General features: G+C 38.7%; 2 protein-coding genes across 4 annotated transcripts; both read left to right on the top strand.

Moving 5' to 3' along the window:
- The first annotated feature begins 422 nt into the window (after window positions 1–422).
- fsta (follistatin a) lies at window positions 423–6,767 on the top strand. Of its 3 annotated transcripts, none has more exons than XM_067521998.1 (6): window positions 423–629; window positions 1,891–2,088; window positions 2,230–2,448; window positions 2,598–2,822; window positions 3,401–3,631; window positions 5,557–6,767. In XM_067521998.1, exons 1-6 carry the CDS (start codon window positions 539–541, stop codon window positions 5,643–5,645), a joined length of 1,053 nt encoding a protein of 350 aa, XP_067378099.1. In that variant the 5' UTR covers window positions 423–538; the 3' UTR covers window positions 5,646–6,767. The 3 variants fall into 3 exon arrangements, with proteins under 3 accessions (XP_067378099.1, XP_067378101.1, XP_067378100.1); XM_067522000.1 differs by having other exon boundaries at window positions 5,169–6,767; XM_067521999.1 differs by having other exon boundaries at window positions 424–629; window positions 1,891–2,082.
- A 369-nt stretch (window positions 6,768–7,136) lies between these two features.
- On the top strand, window positions 7,137–23,620 carry ndufs4 (NADH:ubiquinone oxidoreductase subunit S4). Its single transcript, XM_067521978.1, has 5 exons — window positions 7,137–7,294; window positions 9,781–9,859; window positions 21,901–22,073; window positions 22,302–22,375; window positions 23,421–23,620. Exons 1-5 carry the CDS (start codon window positions 7,212–7,214, stop codon window positions 23,522–23,524), a joined length of 513 nt encoding a protein of 170 aa, XP_067378079.1. The 5' UTR covers window positions 7,137–7,211; the 3' UTR covers window positions 23,525–23,620.
- The last annotated feature ends 1,237 nt before the right edge of the window (window positions 23,621–24,857 follow it).

Here is a 24,857-nt window from a genome sequence, read left to right as displayed (position 1 = left end):
TGACCTTCATCATCATTATTATTATTATTATTGCTACTATTATTATCGCTTTGAAAGTACATCCACAAGCTATGCGTAAAACGAGTTGTTCATCTGACGAATAAGGACATAACTAAATAAAATTCTAAAACGATTAGAATGAAATATTAATAATAGCATCCACCATGTAAACAAAATTAATTTCTACTAACATTTTGTCTTATTTGCCGTCTCTGCTTTGTTTAGCTTACATAATTCCGAATTGTGGTGTCTTATTACAAACGGACATATTTACATATTTTGTCATTGTTGTGGCAAGAGAAAGTTGCTTGTAACGATGTCACCTGATTTGGATTGAAAGAACTTTAGTAAGAAAAAAAAATCTCCCCACCCCCACAGAAGAGGAGACCGCCCACCAGAGACAGTCAACCCGAGACCCCTTATAGATTTAAAAAGAGAGGCTGCATTCTCAGACTGACACTTATTCAACACTGCCACCTTAAGCAGATTACTTTTGCGCTGCCTGTGTCAAATACGTGGTTCATTTTGCCTCTTCATCATGTTTAGGATGCTGAAACACCACCTTCACCTGCGCATTTTTCTTATCTCCATATGGCTTTGTCACCTCATGGAACATCAAAAAGTTCAAGGTAAGCTCTCTTGATTAGTTTGCTTTTAGTCTGTGCGGTTCTGGAAAAAAACAAAACAAAAAAACTTGGGCTCCTGACAGCCACGAAGCGCACACGAGTATGGGATACTTGCTGCGAGCGAGAAACTTTTCAAAGTGAATGTCCTTTCTCCCCGATAAAACTCTGTTCATCGGACAGTGCGTGCGTAAAGAGCCCATAAAACAGGTGCCATATGGGGCACTTCAAAGTCAGACTGTATGACAAGTTTTTGCAGCTCTCGCCAGGCGCACACACTTAAGCCGCCACGCCGTGTTTGTGGCAGCGCCATCTCTCCAAATTACCTGAGCATAGTGTGATACTTTTGAGCATAGTCTAATACTTTTTTGCATGAGCGTTAAGTGTCTCACGATGTTGTCGACAAACCTGTAACAAACTTCAGAATATCCACTGTCAGATTATGGCTGTGTAACGTTTTTTTTTTTTTTTTTTTTTTTTTCCAGTGAGCATTGTGAGCAAAAAAGGCTTTTTTAGTTACGATAAAAACAATTAAACTGGCGGGTTTTGCACCCATTGTTATATTTTTTTGATTCGTTAGCTCATTGTTCAAATATACATAACAGAAATCTGTGTTCAGTTTAAGGTACACACCAGTTCATGAACACTTATGTCATGCGTGTCTGTCTGAGTCTAGACATCCTGCTGTTATCTGGATCAAAGGATATTTTTGTGCCATAGAAATAGGATAACAACTCTGTGTTTGGTAATGATTTTTCTGCATTGGAAACGAACTTTAAGCTGCTTTTTAATTCGCACGTCATTGTCTGGTGGGTGCATGTCTGGGATATTGTTCTGAGGCGTTGGAGACGGTGCTGTGTTTAGCCTTGTTACCTACAGACCGTGGTTTTCTAAAGGAGATTGGCTGCTATTTAACACTGTCTAGACGCTCCACTTTCTGTCCAGTGATAACAAGGAGGCTATGGAAATAAAAGACAGCCCCCCCACCCCACCCCCGACCTCCAAAGATTCTTACTTTTTTTGGTTTGTGGCAGCATTGTAAGTGCTGTCAGTCACAGATGGGATAGGCAAGTGTTAACAGTGTCGCAAAAAAAGAAAAAAGAAAAAAGAAATCAGACAAAATGCTGCCGGGAGGGCGAGAGGGGAGGGAGCGTCTCGGATAATACGGGTTGCGTGAGTGTCTAGTGCGTCTGGGTCAGCGGTTTCAGACGCTGAACGTGCGACATTCGATTTTTTTTTTTTGTTTGTTTTGTTTTCCTGTTTACAGCTGGGAACTGCTGGTTGCAGCAGGGTAAGAACGGGAGGTGCCAGGTGCTCTACATGCCCGGGATGAGCAGGGAGGAGTGCTGTCGGAGTGGAAGACTGGGGACGTCCTGGACCGAGGAGGACGTCCCCAACAGCACGCTGTTTAGGTGGATGATCTTCAATGGTGGAGCCCCTAATTGCATACCTTGCAAAGGTGGAGGTGCACTCATTTCCCTTCGTTTTCTCATAATACACATCCCCATATGGTCAAATGAATCCCTGTGTGTACTTTATGCGTAATTTTATCCAGAAGGCCAAAATCTCCAACAGCACCACGTAACACAGACCTTTTTGATTTTAGAAACCTGTGATAACGTTGACTGTGGGCCTGGAAAGAGGTGCAAGCTGAACAGAAGAAGTAAGCCCCGCTGCGTGTGCGCACCAGACTGCTCCAACATCACTTGGAAAGGACCAGTCTGCGGTTCAGATGGGAAGACCTACAAAGACGAATGCGCACTGCTGAAGGCTAAATGTAAAGGCCACCCGGACCTGGACGTGCAATACCAGGGAAAGTGCAAGAGTAAGTAAAATATCACCTTTAATTGTGGCGAGGTATGAGGTTATATGTTAACTGGCTCGGCGCACGCTAAGGAAGCAGCTGTTTATCCTCAGTTGATGTTATTCTTCATGTGATTTCAATGAAATCCTCGAATTTCTTTGTCTCGACAGAAACGTGCCGTGACGTACTGTGCCCCGGCAGCTCCACGTGCGTCGTTGACCAGACGAATAACGCGTATTGTGTGACGTGTAATCGGATTTGCCCCGAGGTGACGTCGCCTGAGCAGTACCTGTGCGGAAACGACGGCATCGTCTACGCCAGCGCCTGTCACCTGAGAAGAGCTACCTGTCTCCTCGGCAGATCCATTGGGGTGGCGTATGAGGGAAAATGCGTTAGTAAGTGTGCAATTAGAGACGTGAGAGCGTGAGACTTCACTCCCTCAGAACACCTCAAGGCACTGGCTTTGAATATTGTTTGAGTGTGTTTTCTTCCTGGCCAGCCTTACAATTATTCTGCTGGTTTTTGCCAACATTCCACCGAGGAGGGGGGGATCAGAGAGAGTGTGTGTGTTTGCTAGTTGCTTGTATTTGCTCAAGAAATGATAGACATCTTATTATTTCCTGATGTTGGCAGCACTATCCCACATGGGAGAGAAACAGGGAGAGGGGGAAGGAGAAATAGCACAACAGGGGAGTGTTGGGGGCCAGGCAGACATGCTTCAAGTTATTATTTAAGTCAGATTGATTCGTAGCCAGAAAGCAGCCAAATTAAGTCATGTAGTTTTAAAAATGCTAATTAAAACATGACTTTTTGTTCCATGCCACAAGACCTGACCCAATAAAACAGGATTAAGTTTTTGTTCCTTAGTTCTCCAAAAACCCAGCAGTCATCTGATCCAACTTGAAAAGCATTCGTGATAATCCATCTAATCAAAGGTTTCCTCCGGTGTTAATTTCTTCCTCTCTCCATGCAGAGGCCAAGTCCTGTGAGGACATCCAGTGCAGTGTGGGGAAAAAGTGTCTGTGGGATGCACGAATGAGCCGGGGCCGCTGTTCGCTGTGTGATGAGACCTGTCCAGAAAGCAGGACGGATGAGGCTGTGTGTGCCAGTGACAACACCACATATCCCAGTGAATGTGCCATGAAGCAAGCTGCTTGTTCTATGGGGGTGCTGCTGGAAGTCAAGCACTCGGGATCTTGCAACTGTAAGTAAATATCAAAAGCAAAGTATGAAAAGAAAATCAAACAAAACACCCACTCCCTCTCCAAGCAAAAGACAATATTCCATGTTGCTTTCCCAACAAAACCTCCCCTGAAAGTGCCCCACTTCCCAGCTTTCCCCAAACTCCCACCCCAGCCACACCACCATGCACAGCTTAAGCAAGCAGAAAGGACTTGGGAATGGAAGAACTTGCATGGTGATGTCTTTGTTGCTGGCTCTGTGTGTGTTGTGTTCTTGTGTGTTTTGTTTTTGTTTTGTTTTTTCAATTTACTTATTCTTAATCCTTCTACAAAAATAAATAACAAAAAAGTGAATGGAGAAAAAAAAAGCATAATTCTACATAAGAGCACTATCTGAGAGAGGGAAAAGATCGCTTCATTACACTAGCTCAAATGATAAAGAAGGAAATGAGAAAGGAATTGTGTTTGCAGTGTAACAGTCCTGATATTTAAACGTTTAAGTTTATGGTCATGCTAGTGACCTGCGGGAGTAGGTTGCCTTAAATCACATCCAGTTTTTAATCAGTAATAGTTTACTTTTATGGCAGTGGTCATATTTTTGCAGCTTGTAAAGTCCATGGTCGCACTGCTAATTTCATGATAATGGTGTATTTGTGTTTTTGTATTGTTTTACTTTTTGTTGCTTTTGGCTGTAATCAATCAATTCAAAAAAGCACTGCCGCTGTGACATACACCATGGTGCCAACATGTCAACATGAACAGAATACTTTCAAATATACTCATATGATGTGCATAAGGTGATTGTAACATTGGTGCCGTGATAGCGATAATGATGATGGATTCATGTAGCCTACCTGTCTGTAGAACAGAGTGAGCCATTCCTGTGCTCACAAATCTGTGGGCAAACCATTAAATTGAACAACGGCCTCAAGGAAGTATCAAATTTACATTCCAAGTTGCTATGTGGAAGAATGTTTCTTTGTTAGTTTTCTTCTTTTTTCTTCTGACTCAGTACCTTAATGTGATATGCCTAAGGTATGTGATGGAATCCAAGGGACCAACTTTATGATCACCTCATGAGTTAAATATAAATGTGATACTTACAGTGTGAGGATAAGCATAAGAAGCTTGTAGAACCATGCTCTCTTACTTTTCATCTCATAGTTAGGACAAAAGTTAACATTTATCAGCTAACATTTATTGTTTGTGCCGGTTCCAGTGAATGTGTTGTCTACCAGAATATGTATTGGATCTTCCAAATCCATTTGAAATGATGAGGGACTGTCTGTTTTTGATTTTTTTTTCTTTTGGTATTGTCACTCTTGGTCTAGCTAGTGTCCTTTTTTTAGATGTTCAATGTAAATCAGTTGTGTGAAAAGAAAAGAAAATACCTCAGAACTGTGTTGATGACCTCACACCTGCTTGCTAGGGCCAGGCTGTGACACAGAGTCCTCCCTCCCTGTACATTTGAGCCAGAAACTAATATAACAATCAGAGCTAAGAAACTAGCAAAACGAGAACACAAGAACACTTTTCTGTGTTATGTGTGTCTGCTTTCAGGAATCGTCTTAAAAGAGACCCAAGCCACTGGAACCATCAGCCCCAGTGCCCTCATACCTGCCACCCAGCCTCACCCCTCCTAACCAACCATGTGACCCCCCCCCCCCCTCCCCCCAACCTCCCATCCACCCCTCTTTTCCATTATCCCACATTTTTCTCTTGTTGCAGGCCTGACTTGCTAGACAGTAATTGTTAATGCCAAGTCACACAGACCCTTCCTCACACACACACACACACAAATATAAACATATACATACACACAAAAAGAAACACAAGGAAGGCTGTGTGCCAGTGGCTTTTGCTGTGAGCTTTTTTGGAACATTCACTGAAATTCTGCGCTGTTGTGGTCCATATTCATACGACAGCTACCATATATTCTCCCATATAGCCATTACAGAAGACCAGGAGGAGGATGAGGAAGATGAGGACTCAGACTACATGGGCTATGTCCATTTATCTTCTATACTGGATGGATAGGCTCCCATCACTAGGGGAACAGTCCTAGGGCAAGGAATCATGCCCATACTGTACATTATGTGTATGCTTATTTATTTTTTAAAGAAAAAGGAAGTATACATATAGTTCAGTCTGCTAGATGTTTATTTATACTTTTTGTGTTTTATAATTTATACATTTACAATGTCCGGCTTACTCTCTACCATGATATATTGTGTTACCACTCACTTCCTCTTTTTTCGTTGTTGTCCCTTGTACTTAATTTTTTTATCATGAAGAAATATATTTGTCCAAAGAGAAGCAGTGTTATTTATTTGTCATGTTACCATGTAAGTATAAGTCCTCAACAAGCTGTAAATTGCATTCCCCAAGCTGTAAAAATCTGCTTGTTTCTGTCAGATCTCTATCACAGATGTTTATGTCACACATACGTAAATGCATGTTTAGGCTGTGTGTTTATTTATTGGAAATATATCAGTCATTTTATGTACAGAAAGTGTTTCTGGTTTGTTTACAATTCAAAATAATTGACCAAAGGGAATCTCTCAATGGTTTTGCAAAAGAGCATTGTAAAAGTGCAACACAGCAGTGAGGAAACAGAAGAGAAAAAAAGAGCCATTCATTTTTCTTTATATATATATATATATATATATATATATATATATATATATATATATATATATTTTTTTTTTTTGGTTATTCTCCAGTTTTAGCCCTTTATGTTTGTTTCCACATGGAGACAGCAACTCTAGACATTTTTCAGTAGCCTTTATTCTGTCTCACAACATTAGAGCAGAGGTAAGTTTTGGATGATACTTGATTATTTTGGAAACAATGTGCCATTAACGTTTGTCTGCTGTCTTCTTGCCAATGTGCTCCATATTGCTCTCGCAGAGCTAAAATAGGACTAACATACTGCAGTACTCAACACAATATCTGACTTAATCACTTTGTTTCTTTTTGTTTTGTTTTGTTTTCTCAGAATGCATTTTTATTTCCAAACATCAAAAGAGAAATACAAAATTCTGTTATGAATATATAGTTTTGTATTTTTTATGTAAATGTCATATGTACATACAAAGTTTGATGGTATTTGTACAGATATGAAGAGTGAAACAATAAAAGTTTTTTCCTTATACTTGATCTGGCTCTGTTTATCATTGATTTGTGAGTAACATGGAGTTAATACTCATCACTGTGAACCTAAATCACATTTTAGACTGACCTACATATTGGGATGGGCCATGTGATGACTGCCAGGAAATACCGTCATCTACAATCAGAGAATTTACAAATTGTTCTATACTGGTTGATCGATCCTTATGTAATCTCATATATCTAGGTTTGTTAGGCTATTGTGAACAATCCTACATTTATGATTTTGAGATGCAGTTAGTTTTTATCCAAGACAATATATCACCAATAAGTATCTTTCTTTTCTGGGTTTCTTTCCATCAACTCCATCCAGTTTTTTTGTCATATAAAGGGAAACTCTTACTAGGTGAAGCTAAATGGCCAGCAGTCTTCGTCGCACGCTCGTACTGTTTGTTCCTTCTCAGTCGCCGTACGTCATTGTTGACAATAAACATGGCGTCCTCAATGTCACTTCTTGGCTTTGGGCGTTTGTCTGTGATGAACGCGGCTTCTAAAATGCCTCTTAATCCTATCAGGTAATTTCATATTAATTGTTTAATAGATTTACATACTCTCGTGTTTCTGTGAGACATTTTGTGTGCAATATTTAACACAAGGTCGACAGTAAACCAAGAGGGTCGTGTTCCAGGAATGCAAGGCTAGCAAGCGATAGTAACGTTAAGCTAACCATAGTAATAACGTTAGCATAATGCTTTTAAATAAACAGATATGAATAGTTTTCGCTCCTTGTTTTGCAGTGTATGAGAGTTTACCCACGTCACCACGTTCTTGCTTGCCTATTTAGTCTTCAAAGTAACTATTTTGTAGGGCTAATATGTGTGCAGTGTCTTCACAGCGCTCGGCTAGCCAGATAATTAGCTAATGCCTTGTCTGGCTAGTCCATACAAATCAAGTTAAGGGCTAACGTAATCAAAGGTTGTTCATTGGCCCAAACAACACATGCTGCATGCCGTTACTAATATTGGGCAAGTCTTGGAACTTTATTAAATAAAGTCCATTACCGGAAAGGCCAATATTACTGTCTGACCCACCGCCGCTAACTGTAGCCTAGCAGCTAAATCCTCAGTCAACTGTAGGAATCTTACCGATGGATGCTACCAATAAAAAACAAAACACTACACACTCTTAACAAAGTTTGCTATGTTCAGACATCATACATTTCTTGCAGCAACTGGCACGCCCCTGCATTATGTGCACAACATGGTTTTATATAAGTGTAAATTTAATAATTATCTGAATACAGTCTATCCTTTGTAAGTTATTCTTTCTCATCCAGCCCTACACTATTACAAAAATGATGCCCAACAGCAAGATTTGTTAAGATCTTTTTTTATTTGTCTATTGGGTTGGAGACAAGTGCTTTTGCTTATAAAAGCAAAAAATAGGAAAGTGCATTTTTATTTGGTTCATGCAGCTGGGAGATATCCAGTGTTTGATAAAATATGTCAGTAGTTGTACTGTCTACTGCGATGTGGTGAGATCATGTTTCACAGTGTCATTGGACTGACGAGCTGGATCAGATGATCAGTTATTGCCTTTTTACCTGGATATTGTATCACTATTTTCATTCACAATAAAGCACATGGTCTAGCAGACAGTACTTGGTGAAAGATGACATGATTAATCTTCATAGCTTTTGACCTATTCAGCTATCTAAATGTATTGTTTACTGAGGACTTTCAACACTATTTAATATTTTTTGAAAAAATGATTTTATTCCATTAAGACTGGTACTGCACTATAATCCTACATTGGTTCCTTGTCAGTTACCAAAGATTCTCCATGAGTGAATATTGAGGCAGTGTAGTTTCCTAATAAAAAATTTGAGATCATAGGCTGTATTGACATGTACTTAAGTCACGAGGTTACTCAGGTAATTGGGGAATGACTTTACATGGACTTGAACAAGTAACATGCATAAGTAATCTGATTACAGCTATCCTTTTCCTGACTTATTCTGGAATCTTGGGTCACACATTTTACAGTATAAAGACGGAAGATGCCGTTTCTTGTCTTTTTTTTTGTTGTTGTTGTGTGTCAGAGCTTACTTAACAGCACAGTAAGAGAAAGTTGGGAAGACTGACCTAGGATCTTAGCTATCTGAATTTATATGTGGCAGAAAGTGACTTATTTAAAGTTTGACTGTTTGTGAGAGGTGTGTTTCAGTTTTAGCCAGATTATCATTCTGTGTAATGAACCCAACCACTATGCAATAGTTTGCAGCATTTTGTAATGTGCTTGCATGCTTGTAAAACCAGATTAGCAATCCAGTTATGCATATAATGTACACAGAAATAAAGTACCCCAAATCCCCCCTTGACAATAAGCAGTTATTTTGTTTACATAGTTTGAATCATCTAACTCAAATTGTATATGAAATAACTAACCGTTGCGTGTTTCTCTTATTTGAGAGTAAAAATAATGCTTGAGGCTTAAAATAAAAGCTGTTTAAATAATTTTTTTGATTAATTCTACTTCCAACTATTTGAAATTTATACCTAATTAGCAAGTAAATGCTCCAACCTCTTAATTTAATTAAAACCCACAATTGGCATTTTACTTGGTTAATTGACCAAAACTAGTCCGTGGTGGATTTCTTGTTTTAAAATTCATAGATTGTAAATAAATGTACAACTGTTTGATTCCCTGGAACCTCCTCTTTCCTGGCTGAGCCATCATGGCACATTGCTGTTTTGTGACGGCTGCACATTTACAATGAGCTACACAGCCCTCGTCTGACAGTTGACCACAGCCAACATTAAGCACGTCCTGTCATTAGGATGAGGGCAAGAGTCTGCCAGAAATTCACCAGACAGAACTAATATGTGGCGGGGGGAATTCCCTCCTTTTCCCTTCTTTTTTTTTCCTGTGTTGTCATCTTACCACTTCCTCCAAGATACTCTTTCTAGACTGTAACATGCTCATTTTATTTACTTGTTTGCTGCTTATCTGTCTTTGTCAGTTTATGCTTTGCATGTAATGCTTGTCTAATGGTTTTCAGGTTCACAAGCACATCGGTATCAAGGCTGGCAGAGAAACCAGGACAAGACACGCAGCTTATTACAGTTGATGAGAAATTGGTAAGAATTCCTCCCTGTTAAATGTGACGGACACATTGTCTGATCTGCTGTCTTCCAATTACTTTCCTAAAAACATTGTTTAAAAACTCTTCTAAGTTGCTGCCAAAATGAGCTTGCATTTTGACAGTAGGCTTTTGTCACAGTAGAATCATAATGGCAAATTTTACCACTGGTAGTACTGTATGTGTTCACAGCTCATGTTAGTCCTTAATTTGCCCTTTGCAAGTTATAAGAGAATTGAACTACATAATTTTTAAAAATTTGTTAAATTCGTTAGCCAATTGTTTGGTATTACTAAAAGTAAGATTGGCTTTAATTAAATGAAATTAAAAACCAACATAATCAGTGATGTGGATCACTATAAAAGATTTATGATCATTAACTAATGCTTACCAGTACTGTAAATGTTATGGGATTTACCACTCACTGTAATGCAGATTTATTTATGTTTGCTGTGAGTGTATTCAGCACCTCTGTGGAACAATTTAAGTCAAAACTGATAAACACTGGTATTCATTTTTTTTCTTTTAAGTAACATCATTGATATATAAGGTGAAATCACTCTCTGTCTTCAAAGCAGCTTACATGAGTTTAATATTATTAATATTTAATGCTGCTTATATTTGGAGCTCTGTCTTTTGCTAGCACAGTTGGTAACTGAACAGCAGACACAAACAGAATAAATCTGCAGTAAAGATTTGTTCTTTTAATCTTATTTAGCTGTTCTTTGCACTTTATATCTTCCTGAAATGCTACCTATTCACTAGCCTTCAGCCCATTCTGTTCCAAACAGAGTTCCAGATAGGTTTAGATCTAAAATGTACATAAATACAGAATACAACAATTTTCAAATCACTTAAAACCTATTTTTGCTCGTAAATAGTACAAAGACAACATGCGAAATGTTCACATTTATGTTTTCAATAAAAACTAAAAATATTAATTGATCTAGTAGAAACAAAATTTATTTATTTATTAATTATTTTTAAGCCATTCCAGGTCGTCTTTATTTTTTTATTTATTTTTTTTGTATTTTAAACTTGCAGCCTTCTGCTCCTTCTGCTTCTGACAACAAGTTTAAGGATGAATTTGGTCATTTTATAAAATAATCTTACTGTCCACAATCACCATACAGATGCTTAAGCCAACACTGAATCCTCTCCACTCTCGTTTGAGTAGTTGTCAGTCTGCACCCTAGATTTGCTCATTCGTTGATGCCACAGGCTTCTACTGTTTTTTTTTTTTTTTTTGGCGTATCCTGTGAGTTCAGGGTCGACACAGCAGATCATTGTCCGCATGTTGATTTGGCACAGTTTTTACGCAGGATGCCCTTCCTGACACAACCCTCCCAAATTTCTACCGGGCTTGGATCGGCACTGCACAGCTGGGCAGGGGAATGGGCTGTTAGGGGTACAGTGTCTTTCCCAGAGACACTTCGACATATAGCCGGAACCGCGGATCGAACCCCGGATCCCTGTCAGACCCTGGACGACTGGCTTACCAAATGAGCTACAGCCACCCCACGTTGCCATAGACTTCTACTGTTTTGGATGACGTGTAACATCATGCTGAAAACCAAGACCCTTTTAAATATTGTCCACACTCTTCTTCACTTTAAATGTTGCACATGCGCAGTTCACTTGTAAGGAAGTGCCAAATTGGAGCATACAGTGCTACTAGGCCAGTTAAAAATAATAAGGTCACCAGTTTTGGAACATGGAAACATGTCATCCGCTGAACTTGTGTGCCCGGCTGATGTGTTTTTAATAGTGTTTGGACAAAAATCTATCTGTATGTTGAATGTGGACAATACGAACAATTTGAAAATGACCAAAATTATCCTTAATGTGCTGGAGGGGTCAAGTAGGAGCCCAGACCTCAATCCAAAAATTTTTGTAGCTGGACTAGAAAAGGGCTTTTTACTTAGTTTCCCCACACAACCCGAAAGAGCTTGAGCAGTTTTGCAGAGAAGAATGAGGAAGAGTTGCAGTGTCCCGATGTTCAAAGCTAAATAAGACCTATTCATGCAAGTGTAAAGCTGTAATTGCAGCCAAATGTGCAACTTCTTAATCCTAATTTAAAGGGAGTAAATATGCAGTCACTTACTTTACACTTTTATATTTTTACTTAACCATTCATTGCCACTGGTTACAAGGCCGGGCCTATTTTGTACAAGAACGTTTTGTTTCTCCAGTTCACCTTGATTATAGAAACCAGGTGTTTAAGTTTATAATATACAGGGTGTTTATAAGAAAAGAACTACACAAAGCCAGCTTTAACCCAATCACTTTGATGAATGTTAAACGACATGAATTTCAATGACCATGCGCTACATTTGCTGTGCTTTAGGTATACACTGTAGCTCCAAAAGCACAGAGCAGGTTTGAGTTAAAAAAAGAAATGCTACTTTACAGGCCATCAAGCAGAAAAAAAGTCGCTGGTCAGAATTTCTTTTTCTATAAGTTATATGGTACAGCTGTGTGTAGCTTTAGACTATTATCTGACAGGGGTCTTTGGTGCATCATTTCTTTAAGTAGTAAAGCCCAGTCTAAAGAGATAGTTATGCATTTGTAGTGGCCTAGATTATCAATGTAACCACTGTAGAAAACAAAGACGTGTCTTTAAAATGAATGGTTTGTCATTAGAAGTTGCAAGAGATGGAAGATAACGGTGAAAGAGGAGTTTGGGGAGAACGTGGGAGTCTGTTGTGAACTTGTTTTGTGGGTGTGAGGGTGGGGGTTGCCGTATGTGGGCAGCGTCAGTGCGCTTTTGTCCCAGACCCAAGCTGACCATACTGGCAGACAAACCTTTGGCTGGGCGGAGTGTCTGTCTCTGTCCTCTCAGTAGGGGCCACTAAGAGGAACAGCAGAGGAGAGGAGAAAAGGGCCTCTAAAAATCGGGGAGGGGGTGAAAGAAAAGAAGCTTGCATGGAAAGTTTGTGAGACACCCTGAGACTCACGAAAAAGACAGTGGCCACTTCAGTGTTGTTGGCCACAGAGGTTCCTTTGTGGCATGCTGCTGCTGGCGACGGCGGGAAGTACCCTAATGCAGACAGGCCAAAGAGGGAGGCCCTCAGCTGTTTACAGTACAGTGGTCTCCATCTGACATGGAAGAGGGCAATGAGAGCAGTCTCCCTTTTGGGCATTCAGCATATGACAGCATGCTACTCATTCATCAGGCTGTCAATAAGTGAGTCGCTTTCTGGTTAGACCAATCAAATAAAGGTCTCGATCCATTGAGAGGTTATGCTGTGTTCGCACGCTGTCTCTTTCGAGCAGCCTCAGGGGAAATTGGTGTCACTTGTTGTGTAGTGAACATTTTTGAATAACCTCATTTTAGATGAGATTGCATTTTGGCCTGTGCAAGTGATATATTCAATTAATTCCCCAAACTCTGTAAATGTATGTTATGGGACTCATTACCTTGTCCTTGGTTCTCATCTGTCCAGAAAATGCAAACTTTACAGAAACTAGCGTTTCTACAGTTTGTTTGGCCATCTCTATTACAGACAATTTTAGGCTATGAAGGGCAAGAATCTCCTCCAGTACAAAAATAGGAACTAATGCAGCAAGAACGCTTTTTACTTGCATTTGGACACGTTTTTGCTGCAGTCTGAAAAGTAATGAGTAACTGTTTTGATATTTGATTAGTGATTAACAATAGTATATCAAACAATTATTGTAAGTGTGACAGGTGTCACAGATCATGATAAACCCACTGACTTTGCATTTATATTTTCAAGTTTTATATTATCTTTCAGCTCATTTGGCTGGTTTTCCTGCCTGCAATTATACAGTTTTAGTCCTCTCACCAGTGTACAGCTCTGCAGTGACAGACAGCTATTTTCAACATGAAAACTCAAACGACTGTATGCTACCTGCCCACCACCAAACAGCAGACAGACAAAGTTGGTAACTAGCTGGTGATTTTAATGTGGCATTTAGCAGCTGAAGTGACGAAGTTTCCGTGCATGAGATTGTAGAGACAAAAACTGAAGGTAAAACAACAGTGAATAATAGATTTGCATTCAGCAGGTGGAATGAAGGACAGTTGTTAAGTTATGCTGTCAGTCCTTATATATTGGCTGTGTTTGCATTACAATGATCAATATCTCCTTAAATGGTGATAATATGTTACTAATATCTAACTATTCACAACTTCCCTGCCATTAAATGACACAAAATGTGGTATTTTAATTTAAAAGTAATGTTTCAAGCAAAAAAGTTCCCTTTATTTGACATTTGTGTGAGCATAAAATTGGAATTAACCAATTGCATGTTAAAGAATGAAAATTAATTGTTGGCCTTTTTTTAAATTTCTATTTTAAAGCTCATAAAATAAAATAAAATAAAATAAAAAATTGCTTAAGTGTCATCCACCGAATTTCTGAAATGATGCCAAACAAAAAGACCTGCGTGATAGAGCTCCACTGTCCAAAGCTGTTCCTCAGAGTGCCCATGCCGTCCTGCTTTTGTTTGTAATTACTGTTTGATTAAGCATGCTGGGCAGCTCTCAGTGTCCGGCTGGCTGGCCACTGATACAGAGCTTCACACATAATGTCTGCAGTCTTGCTCGATTAGAGTCTGACCTCTGCTTTTACTCTCTTGCCCCTTGTAGAAACAATTGTGGTTATAACCTTAGCAGGTGCTTCAATATGCATTAATACTCCCACTTGTGCCTGAGTGTCTACTCCTGCTTCAGCTGTGGCCAAGTGAACTCCCCCTCTCCACATAAAGACAACACCATAATCTTAAAGCGCTTGTGAAGCCTTGTTATAGAGTTCTCCAAAGGCACTAGGGTTTTACGAGACAGCGAAGGACAGTTATTAGAGTGCGGGGAGTTGAGGCGGAAGGAAGGAGAAGGACGAAGAGAGGAAAAGTATTAAAATAGTGGGCCCATTTGATGTTTGGCATGTTGAGTTTGCTAATCTGAAATCTTTAGTTTCTTGTGAATTTGAGGCCCACAGCTTGCATGGCAAGTAACATAACATCTGGCCAAAAGCTGTGAGGACTGATTGCAATAAGGTAGTTGAGTCTAAAAGCAGTTAGCAGGGTGTTTTTAAAAGAAAAAAGAAAATTCACTTAAGTTTGGATGATCCGAACTCTGCCAGTAATAAATTACTAGTACTATAGTGGCCTGGTGTGTCAAAGGATAGAGCATCATGCTGAGACTCAGAAGTCTCCCTGATCATTTTCCAGCCCACGTATGGTTTAAATGCAGAGAATAAAATTAACATTACATGTAACTGTGCTCAATGATGACAAAAGGTTCTATTCTTTTCCATTCTGTTATATTCTATTTTATGCAAAGATATAAGAGAATCCCCTTAAATGGAAGCCAGTCGAAGAGCAGGGTTAGGGCTGATCGGTTGGCTTAAACTTCATTTCATTAAAATTCAACAAGTTATGAGACTATCATTTAGCATAAAACCCTCACTCACTTCAGTTGGAAAATTGCAAAATAATGTAAAATTGCTTTGGACGATGAAAACACAGAATCCCAATATAAACCCAGCCATCCCTCAATGAGAATGACTTTAGCACAAGCAGTTTAAGTCTGCAGTGCAGGGGTGTATATAAGCTTGTCTAGCCTCAGACATACAGTTTGACCTGCAGTGGAGCAGACCACATTCACCACCCCACCCCCTTCCTCTCCCTCTCATCCTCCTCTCCATGCCTCCCTCCTTTGCACATAGACAACTTAAGTGTCTGTTTTGTCTGGTTGCACTCTCATACAGCGAGATTATGCAAAAAAAAAAAAAAATCTCTCAGCCCAAGTTTAGAGCAGTGGGTCAGAGGATGTTGGTCTTTGAAGAGTGCCAGACAAGAGGCTTTATTATGTATCATCCACTAAATAGTATTTCATTCATTAACACTCTCTTCCATAGAGACTAAGCCTCTTAAGCAAACTCCTCAGCTCTGTCAGCGCTGGGTAGTTTTAGGAAGTGTCTAGCTGCTGAGTGTTTGAAGAGTGGATGAATGGTTTGCTTCTTCTATTTGCCTACACTTCAAAAGTAGTTGTAATCTAGTTCCCCCTTTTATTTTATAAAGTAGTTTTACTGCCTTTCATAAATAATTTTTGTCTTATCTTATTTGTAGTATTAGTAACAAAGAAGATAACATTTAGCAAAGCTTGAATTTCACTTTAAAAGATGTATTACAGCTGAGGACTTAGTAATGAAGCAAAAATGCCAAAGATTCTATGGTTTCAGTTTCTCAGATGTGATTATTGTTTTTGTCTTTCTACATCATCTGTGATAGTTTACTGCATCTTTGAGTTGTGAATTGTTGTTAAGACAAAGCAGGACCCATGAGGACGCCTGCATTGGTACGTGGAGCTAATGGTCATATTTTGCTGTTGGGTGACATCTGAATGAAGGTAGTTACAGACTAAATGTGCACTACTAAACAATGTATACTGTTATTGCCCTGTTTCAGAGCTGTAACAATGGATTGTTGTCTCAATCTGTTTTTTTTACCCCTACAATTAATAAATGTTTAAAAACTACTTACAAATCACACGCCACAGAGCTAAACGGAATCTGTGCACATTGCTTGTAATGTCAGACTACAACATTCAGTTAAATATAATAAAAACATTAATGTTTGACATTAATGCTTGATATGTTTCTATAGTTTTGGAAAATGTTTACTTATATGCTTTTGTGTCTGTGATATTCATACTACACACAAACGACTGCATCTGCATCCAGCACATTCATAAATGACCCCCTTCCTTACTTTCTTTTTTCGATCCTTGCTGGTATGCGTAATGTGAGAATTGAGATGACCCTCACGCCAGCTGCTGCTTGTTCTCCAGCGCTGAACTGCTCCCACACATGAGCAAGCAACATAATATTTGTTTCTATTACAGATGTCCCCTATGTCCAATCAGTAATTGGAATGTTTTTTTCCACTTCAAAGATGTCTGAAGGTGGGAGCCGGTGGTGAGGCTGATGAGTGAGGCTCTTGGTCTGGGTGTGGGCTGGGCAGCGGGGGGTTAAGGGTAATGTGTTTTGGCTTTCACCACATGCTGACTCAACATGATTCAGCTCAGCTGACCTTGTGACCCTTTGTGGCTGCTGGTCAGCATTTAGGCATATGAGTTTATGTGCTTGGATAAACTGGACCATACGTTGGTCATGGATGGCCACTAATACCCATAACAATGTGGTAGTGACACTTGAAATACTTCATCTGAGCGAGTCATGGAGAGACATCTTTTGTCTGTTTGGTTACTGTACTAACAGGAAAATACACTCTTTAACTGGGTCTTAAAAAAGACCACCAGTACCAATGTGTTTAGACTTTATGACTGTGTATCAGGTCTTATTTTCAGGGATTAGACAATTTTGTGCGCAGCTAAAAAATTTTTTTTCTTTATCATTACTAATGAATGTGTTTATGTGTTGTGATTTAAGGTAATGTGTAAATAGCAAAAACATGTTTTAGGCCGTGGAAACCTATTCAGGTGGCTAGATTTGTGTAGCCCTTATAGTTAATAGAAAATGTAGAAAATAATTAAAAAGAAAATGTTTTTCAAAAACAACAGATATTTTAGTACTGTAATATAAATGATTTCTTTAGTAAATTGCAATGCTAATTCGCAATATTTTAAATAGCAACTACTTTGACAATAGACTAATTTTGGTTACAAACAAAAATACCAAAAAGTAATTTGTGGTATCAGCTTTTTAAGTATGACCATATTTGGTTTTTATCTGTTTCAACTTTAAACTGATCATCTTATGGGTTGGACCACCTCCGAAGAATCCAGGAATTTAATGGCACCGTGGCTTCTGGGAAGTTGCAACGGGTGACTTTCACTATTTTCTGACCTTTTTTTTTTTTTTTTTTTTTTTTTTTAAAAGCATAATGAATCAAATAAAGAATATAATTAGCAGGTTAATAAATAATGATATTACCAATAGGAAATCAGGTGATTCTCCTGGTAATCAAAGGAATGCGTCAGTTCTAGTTCTAGAACATTTTCTTTTTTTTTTTTTTTTGAAATCCTCATGTCTGTCCCACTCCATTATCTGAGAGTGGATCTTTTTCACGACTAATAATTGGCCCATCCAGGATCAGTGAAAGAACAGATGTGATTTTCATTTTTATGGTTTATTTTAAATTTAAAGTGATCTTTTTTTTTAGGGTACAAAGGGAGTATCAAGTGGAAAAGACCGGGCTGTTCAATTCACTAAGTGAATGAACAGTAATGTTCTCAGAAGACAAGGTCGTTATACTCACCTCTTTTCAAGTCCTTGTCTATGTTTTTCCAAACTCTGTGATGCTCTAAGTATCCCAGCATGAACCATTATTCAAAGCTCCCCGTGCTTTAAAAAATTAATATGATTTGTATTTTTTTACTGGTTCATTTTCTTAAAGATGCATGGACTACAAAGCCATGTTTTAGGTGAATTAGATTAAGTCTTGGCCCAGATAATTCCCTTTACAGAAATTCACGATACCTCAAAAATCCTTTAACTTTTCTTTCATTAGTATAAGATCTGCAAATAATATTAGAAAGAATATGGGGACCATATTTTACAACACTGAGCAGGCAAAGATGGTTTTAATATTTCACTGTACAAACTGTGGGAAATGAAAAACAGGAAATGTGGACATTCATCTGCAAATCATCGGAAAATGACAAGATGTGCTAAGCGATATGGCAACGTCAGTAACTCCAGTGGAGGATACATACAGAAATAGAGGGGGAAGCTTTCTCTATTACGTCAATTCAAATAGGTCAATAGTTGTGTTCGATGACTTTCAGGAAACCAAATGTGGCCAGTCAGAGATTTGTAGAGGGGGGATAAAATTAAGGATGCAACCTTCTAGTACCAGAGCCGCAGAAATGGAGTTGACACTGATGAGGATATGAAGGCTGTTGGAAGTAAAATTTCAAAAAATGTAAATTTGTTTAACAAATATGTTTATTGGTTAGGGTTCAGATACAGTTAAACATCTACACAAACCTATGGGAATAAGGTTGTGTTTTATTGATATTTCATGATCTACATCATTTAACATATCAAAGACACTTTTAAAATGAAAAAAAAGCATATCAGGATGGAAAAGACAGATTTTATTAATGTTAATCAGAATACAGTAAAGTTCACGCAATTGCTTCAGAGGTGTTATATACCTCAAGTCCCCTCGAGAGAGAAATAGTATTTTTACTCTCAATTCTTTGATACCTTGTTGTTTCTTTAAGTTTTTTCCACCCTAAACTTTGAGGATTCTTTTTTTTCTTGTTTAGACAGAAACCCTCCGTTCCAGGTCCCCGTTGGAGCGTTAGGGCTACCAGCTTTCAGCATTCTAGTGCGCCCAGCGGCCCCACAGCGACAAGCCCCTATGCTCTTTATTTGGCACGTAGCCTGGAGGTGTCAGAAATATCGACACGCTTTCATGTGACGGAGACTTTGCCAGCCTTTTTCCCTCCTTTCTTAAGCCTAGCTTTCTGTCTGCCCAGCCAGGTATTGTAGGGCCCCGTGAAGGCCCTGTGAATAGTGTCAAACTTGATAGTTCTCATTTTACTTCCTGTACATGGCAGAAGAAAAAGTGCCCACCGTGTGGGTTTTCCTTTTGTGATGGCCTTCTCTAGTCTTCCTGGGAACACACCACATTCCAGCCACAATCATTCCCTTTGTGAATCTGGGTATTGTGCATGAGCCTGTTATGCTGATAACCGTCCTAGCTTCCAGTGTAATGCATGCAAGTATCATAGAAGTCTAGACTCGTGTTTTTCAAACAATGTCAGATAACGGGTAGTTTGTTTTCAGTTGTTGGAAGAGCTTATTTGACATATACTCCTTCATTCATGAAGGACCTCTTGTCCTCATTGAGGTCTTCTACATCTGGACAAATTATTGCACCAGTATACCATACATGGGCCTCATGTGTCAGTTATAGTTTACGTAACATACATACATGTAACCGTAGTCAGGCCTGCTAATCCCGAGGGTATAATTTATAATGCGTCTCGGAGAAGGAATTTCATGCATCTATCCCGCAGAACAGAGACCAGAACTGCTAAATGTTTCTCGGTGCAAATTTTATTTATCTCAAAACCAGAATACTCGTTTCCTTACCTCTCACTTTTGCAGTGGTGCGTTATTCATTCCAAAGAAAATGTAGCGACGTTTAAAAACATTTTTGATTACCTGCTTACTCTGTCTCGTGCATTATTGTGTCATGAACTGTGCACCATTTCCCCTTTGGTTGAAGAGAACATGTTTTCCTCCTCTCTGTGACAAGAAGGGATTGTTAAGGTTAAGTAGATAGGGCAGCCGGAAATAATTACCAAGCACTTGTGAAGTCCCCCCCCCTCTTTTGTTCATCTTTTCCCTTTCATTTTAGCAATCTTTTCAGTGTGCAGATCTTGTTTATGATTAAATTGAGTCTGGTCTTGCCTCTTGGTAAAAGATGTTTCATAGAAACGAGCAGTAGTTTAGCAGTTGGAGCTGTAATTTACTAGGCTCAAATACCATTGGAAGATCCTCTTGCAAAGGGAAAGCAGGCTTTTGTGTGGAGTTCATGCAAAACGACCCCCTTTCTACAAATCAACTGGCAGATGACAGACAATGATGAAAATTTGATTCTTTGAAGTTGTAATGGCCATTGAAATGTGTAAAATTCTTTTATTGAAAGGAGAGCACCCTGGAAAGCCCCCAGTCTTGGGTGGCTGTTGCCTGCGTGCTGGGAGGTTCGTCTGTGTTTTGTCGCAGACTTCCCATTGCTTGTTTGCTAATTCCCTAAAGAATTGGACCAGATCCTTCATAGGAGCTTGAAGGGGCTCCAGTTGCTCAGGAATATGCATTTAGTACACCCAAAGGCCCCTCCTCCTTCTGTTTTCGCATTGGCCTACTTTCTGATGGTCTGGAATAAATCACCTCAAGTATTATGCATTAATTTCATCCACCTCAATGCAAAGGCATATGAATAACGACAAAAAGATGATTATTACATTGTTTTTTTCCCCCCCTGTATTAGGCTCATTGGCTTTACGTGTGAGATGTTCTTGTTCAAAAGACTAAAAACAGAGATGTGAATATCTGAACTGTTATTGGAAAGTGTTTAATTCTTAGTACACTGTTGGACATTTAAAAGCAACACATCATAGCAAATCACATACTGGCATTTTAAATCACAGGAAAATTCATATGTAATTGAAGATAAAAATGCCCACAGGTTGATATCAGACAAGTAAAACACAATCCAAACTTTTATTTGACTTGAGTGCCTATTAAAAATGTTTTATTGTTTTTCTGACACTGAAAATAAATTTGAGCTGGTCTTGACCCTCATATTTAAAAGTGAAAATAAATCTACAGACAGATGAGAAGCGCAAAAACATAAAACACAGAGTAGTTGCGTGCCTAACTACTGTTTAAAGCGAGTCAACATTTTTCTAAACCCTGGTTCTGTCGTTAAGATTATGTTGTCAGAGCTGAAAGCTCACTTTCAGATGACCTTTCTCAACAGACTTCTCTTTGCACAAACTCCTGTTCTTTGCAAGAAAAGACATCAGTCGTCAACTCAAATGGATGTCAGATTTGTTATGGAAGACCAATGGGTGCCCTGCAACAACAACAACAACAACAACAAGAAAAAAGATTATTTTCCGTACAAATACTACAGTTCTCTATTCAGACATCTCAGTGTATGGCCACTTGCATTTTGAAGTTTGGATACCAGTAGTTGGAGCAGGGCTCAGAACTCACAACGTAATATTACGTTTGAATGTTCATAGGACCTTTCTACATTTATATGTATCGCTATGAATGATCCTTGTGCAATATCTACGTGTAGATAACATCAAATTAAAGGTGAAATTCTGAATTTTATCTTAATCTCCAACTTATGTTTTTGAACACAAATGTCTTCACATTGAAGCAAAAAATTAATCTTGCCATACTGACACATTTGGAGGAGAACGTATAGGCTTCAGTTGATTTTAATTCCTGCTGTTCTCCAGTTTGTAATTCACACTCTTCACTTACAGCAAAATGTTTTTGATTTCTATTTGTTCCCTAGGACATCACCACTCTGACTGGGGTCCCAGAGGAGCACATCAAAACCCGCAAGGTTCACATCTTTGTGCCCGCCAAAACAGCCATGCAGTCAGGAATCAACAGCACCAAAAAGTGGAAGATGGACTTTGATACCAGAGAGCGCTGGGAAAACCCACTGATGGGCTGGGCCTCAACGTAAGGGTCTCATACATGTACCTGCTCATTGTGGATTTTTAAAAATATCTTCCATAATTATATGAATAGAGAACTGAGGAGTCATCATTGCTTTCAGTAAATAACTGAATGATTGTATGTATATGGACACATTGTTGCATATGTTTTTTTTTTTTTTTACAGTTTGCACAGTACACAGCATCATCTACAGTGTGACTATTGTGACAAACTGCTCTTTCTGCCTTTCAGGGCTGATCCCTTATCCAACATTTTACTCAGTTTCTCCACCAAGGAAGATGCTATTGCTTTTGCTGAGAAAAACGGTAAGAAATCAAAGAATTTCCTATAATTTTAGATGCAACATTTAAAGCAATATTTGTTTGTAAAACAATAACGTACGGAAACTGTGCCTCCACTTATTGTATGTGGATTAACCAAACAATTAGAAGTAATTTTAAAGGAACACAATTTATTTCCGTAACAAAGATATTTTATTGTTAATGGTAATAATATTAGGAGTAGCAGCCAATAACTTTTGTTAGTAAGACTGTAATCGTGACTGAGATGGTTGCCAGTTTTGCTACATTGACTGCAGAGTAATAAGGTTGGTGTAGCAGGAACTACATTTGATCTGGATCAGTGTTCACTTTAATCAAATCTCTAACAGTCAGTTACAGCATCACGCACGTACAGTAAAGTGTTGCTGAGGTACTTAATCACCCTGGGTGGTAAATGAAATGTGTGTTTTTTTTTCTCTTCTTCCTGAACAAAAACATTGGTTCAGCTTAATATACAGTTTTCAGGATATAGTGACGAATATGACTTCAGGGTCTATTGATTGAAAAACTAAACGCTGCGACAAAACGCTAAATCGGCAACCAGACGGTTGAAGGTCAACCCCACTCTTTATGCTAACTTTATTTCTAGTAGTAATAAAATTATGGTCACAGCTTATTAAACCCTTTAGATCAGGACTTCTATCAGGTGACATGATAAAAATAAAAGATCACTTTTAAAATACCTAATAAAAGACTCATTTAAAAAAAAACAAAAAACTTTTGATATGTTAAAAAGATCATATGACAACATAGAACAGTCCTGTGCTAATCAAAGGTAAATGAGGTTCATGTAGTTTTTTTTGTCAGTAAGTTCACTTTGACTCAGAACTTGACCATCTGGGAAAGTTTGTTGAAACTAAGCAAAGGAAACCGGCTTACTCTGTTTATTGCAGCATGAAAGCGATTAGTGCACTTCTGACTACACACAGCCTGTTGATGTCTACAAAACACCTCATTGTAGCTGGAACTCACCCAAAATGAATATACATGATGATCTCTCCCATGGTTTACATGTTGTTTTTTCCTTCAGGTTGGAGCTATGATATAACAGAGAAGAGGACCTCAAAGCCCCGGGTGAAATCCTATGGAGCAAACTTCTCCTGGGACAAGAGAACCAGGAGGTCTGCTAAGTAAACACACATCTGTTAGTTGGCTTGACCTCAGTCTGTCCCACAGCAGACCTGTATCATTATTGTCAATAAATACATTATTATATATGGGTAAACCAAACATTTGGGTCATTATCGCTTTTGTTCTTCAAACATTCACCTCATTACTGACTACCTAATATAGTCTACTCGATTAATGAAGTGTTTGTTCTCTGACTCACGTTGTGCTGCTGAAAAACAAAAGGGAACATATTATTACAATTAGAACGTGTTTAAACACAGGGATAAATATCTCTGTGGCCAAATCCAGTGACACTTTTTCCTTTGTGAGTGTTTGTTTCCACGTTGTTACCTGAATTGTTTCAGTCTTTGAAAAGCTGCACAAATGGGAATTTCGAAAAGGGTTTTTTACTGCAGCATCTGAGTGAGGTTACCAAGTCTTTTATGAGCAATATCCGAAAATGTTAAGCATTTGTTATTTGGATTTCTTTGGTACATTCATTAGATATAAAATACCTAGAACTGCAACTAATGATTTGTTTTGACCATAACATGACAAATAAAATGCCACTTTTTCTTTTTTTAAGCTCAACATGGTTGTTCTCCCTAAAATCTAAAATTATTCTACAGTTTAACATATCAAATGCTCTCCTTAACCCACCTCTGCTGTAAACAATGATGAGTAAGATAAGGACACTAGTTTCCTTGTAACATGGGCATGTTTTATGTGAAGGACATACAGATTTTAAAAGGTGCTTTTTCTTCCTCTTCTCTTACACTTTTTACTGCTTCAAAAAAAAAAAAGAAATCTCACAAAGCAAATAAAATAAACTACTCTATTCTTCTCCCGGTTGAAATAAAGTTGAGCTCTTTGGAAAAGCCATGAATTGTTTGAAATGCCCAGCCATTCACACTTGGCTGTGTACTTGTTGCCAGGGCTTGTTTATGGTCTTTGTGTTCCGCAAACAGTGGTGTTACTCGCTGAGTCCCAAACTGCGTGACTGCACTGATATTCGCACACCAATCAGGAGCGCTTAATTGGTAAACCCCTTCGTTAATTAACGCACTGCATTGCAAAACTTTCACAGCCTTGTGCTCGCTATTTGTTTTTTTCTGTCACTCCGGTCATCAAAAGCGCCGATCTGATATGAGCGTAATGGTCTATCTGAATGGCAGGACATGAATGACAGCATGTGTTGCTTTCCCCTTTGAAATCCCTGCGGAGACAGGCAGCGGGGCAGAAAGCTCTTGGCACAACTTTGTATCATAAAAGTTGAAAGCATTCTGCCCGTCTTGGCCTATAACCACAGCAATGTATGTGAAATGAGAATAGCTACACGGCATTGTTGTTCAAAAAC

Source organism: Channa argus, chromosome 11, assembly GCF_033026475.1.
Source record: "Channa argus isolate prfri chromosome 11, Channa argus male v1.0, whole genome shotgun sequence".
Classification (NCBI taxonomy): Eukaryota; Metazoa; Chordata; class Actinopteri; order Anabantiformes; family Channidae; genus Channa; species Channa argus.
This window is presented reverse-complemented; position numbering and strand designations above follow the sequence as displayed.

What these genes read in the sequence shown, in the direction of transcription:
- fsta (XM_067521998.1), top strand. Translation starts at nt 539, where the DNA reads ATGTTTAGGATGCTGAAACACCACCTTCACCTGCGCATTTTTCTTATC. An exon ending in GGAACATCAAAAAGTTCAAG is followed by an intron (nt 630 to 1,890) that starts GTAAGCTCTCTT and finishes TCCTGTTTACAG; the next exon opens with CTGGGAACTGCTGGTTGCAG. An exon ending in GCACTCGGGATCTTGCAACT is followed by an intron (nt 3,632 to 5,556) that starts GTAAGTAAATAT and finishes TCTCCCATATAG; the next exon opens with CCATTACAGAAGACCAGGAG.
- ndufs4 (XM_067521978.1), top strand. Translation starts at nt 7,212, where the DNA reads ATGGCGTCCTCAATGTCACTTCTTGGCTTTGGGCGTTTGTCTGTGATG. An exon ending in ATGCCTCTTAATCCTATCAG is followed by an intron (nt 7,295 to 9,780) that starts GTAATTTCATAT and finishes AATGGTTTTCAG; the next exon opens with GTTCACAAGCACATCGGTAT. An exon ending in TGCTTTTGCTGAGAAAAACG is followed by an intron (nt 22,376 to 23,420) that starts GTAAGAAATCAA and finishes TTTTTCCTTCAG; the next exon opens with GTTGGAGCTATGATATAACA.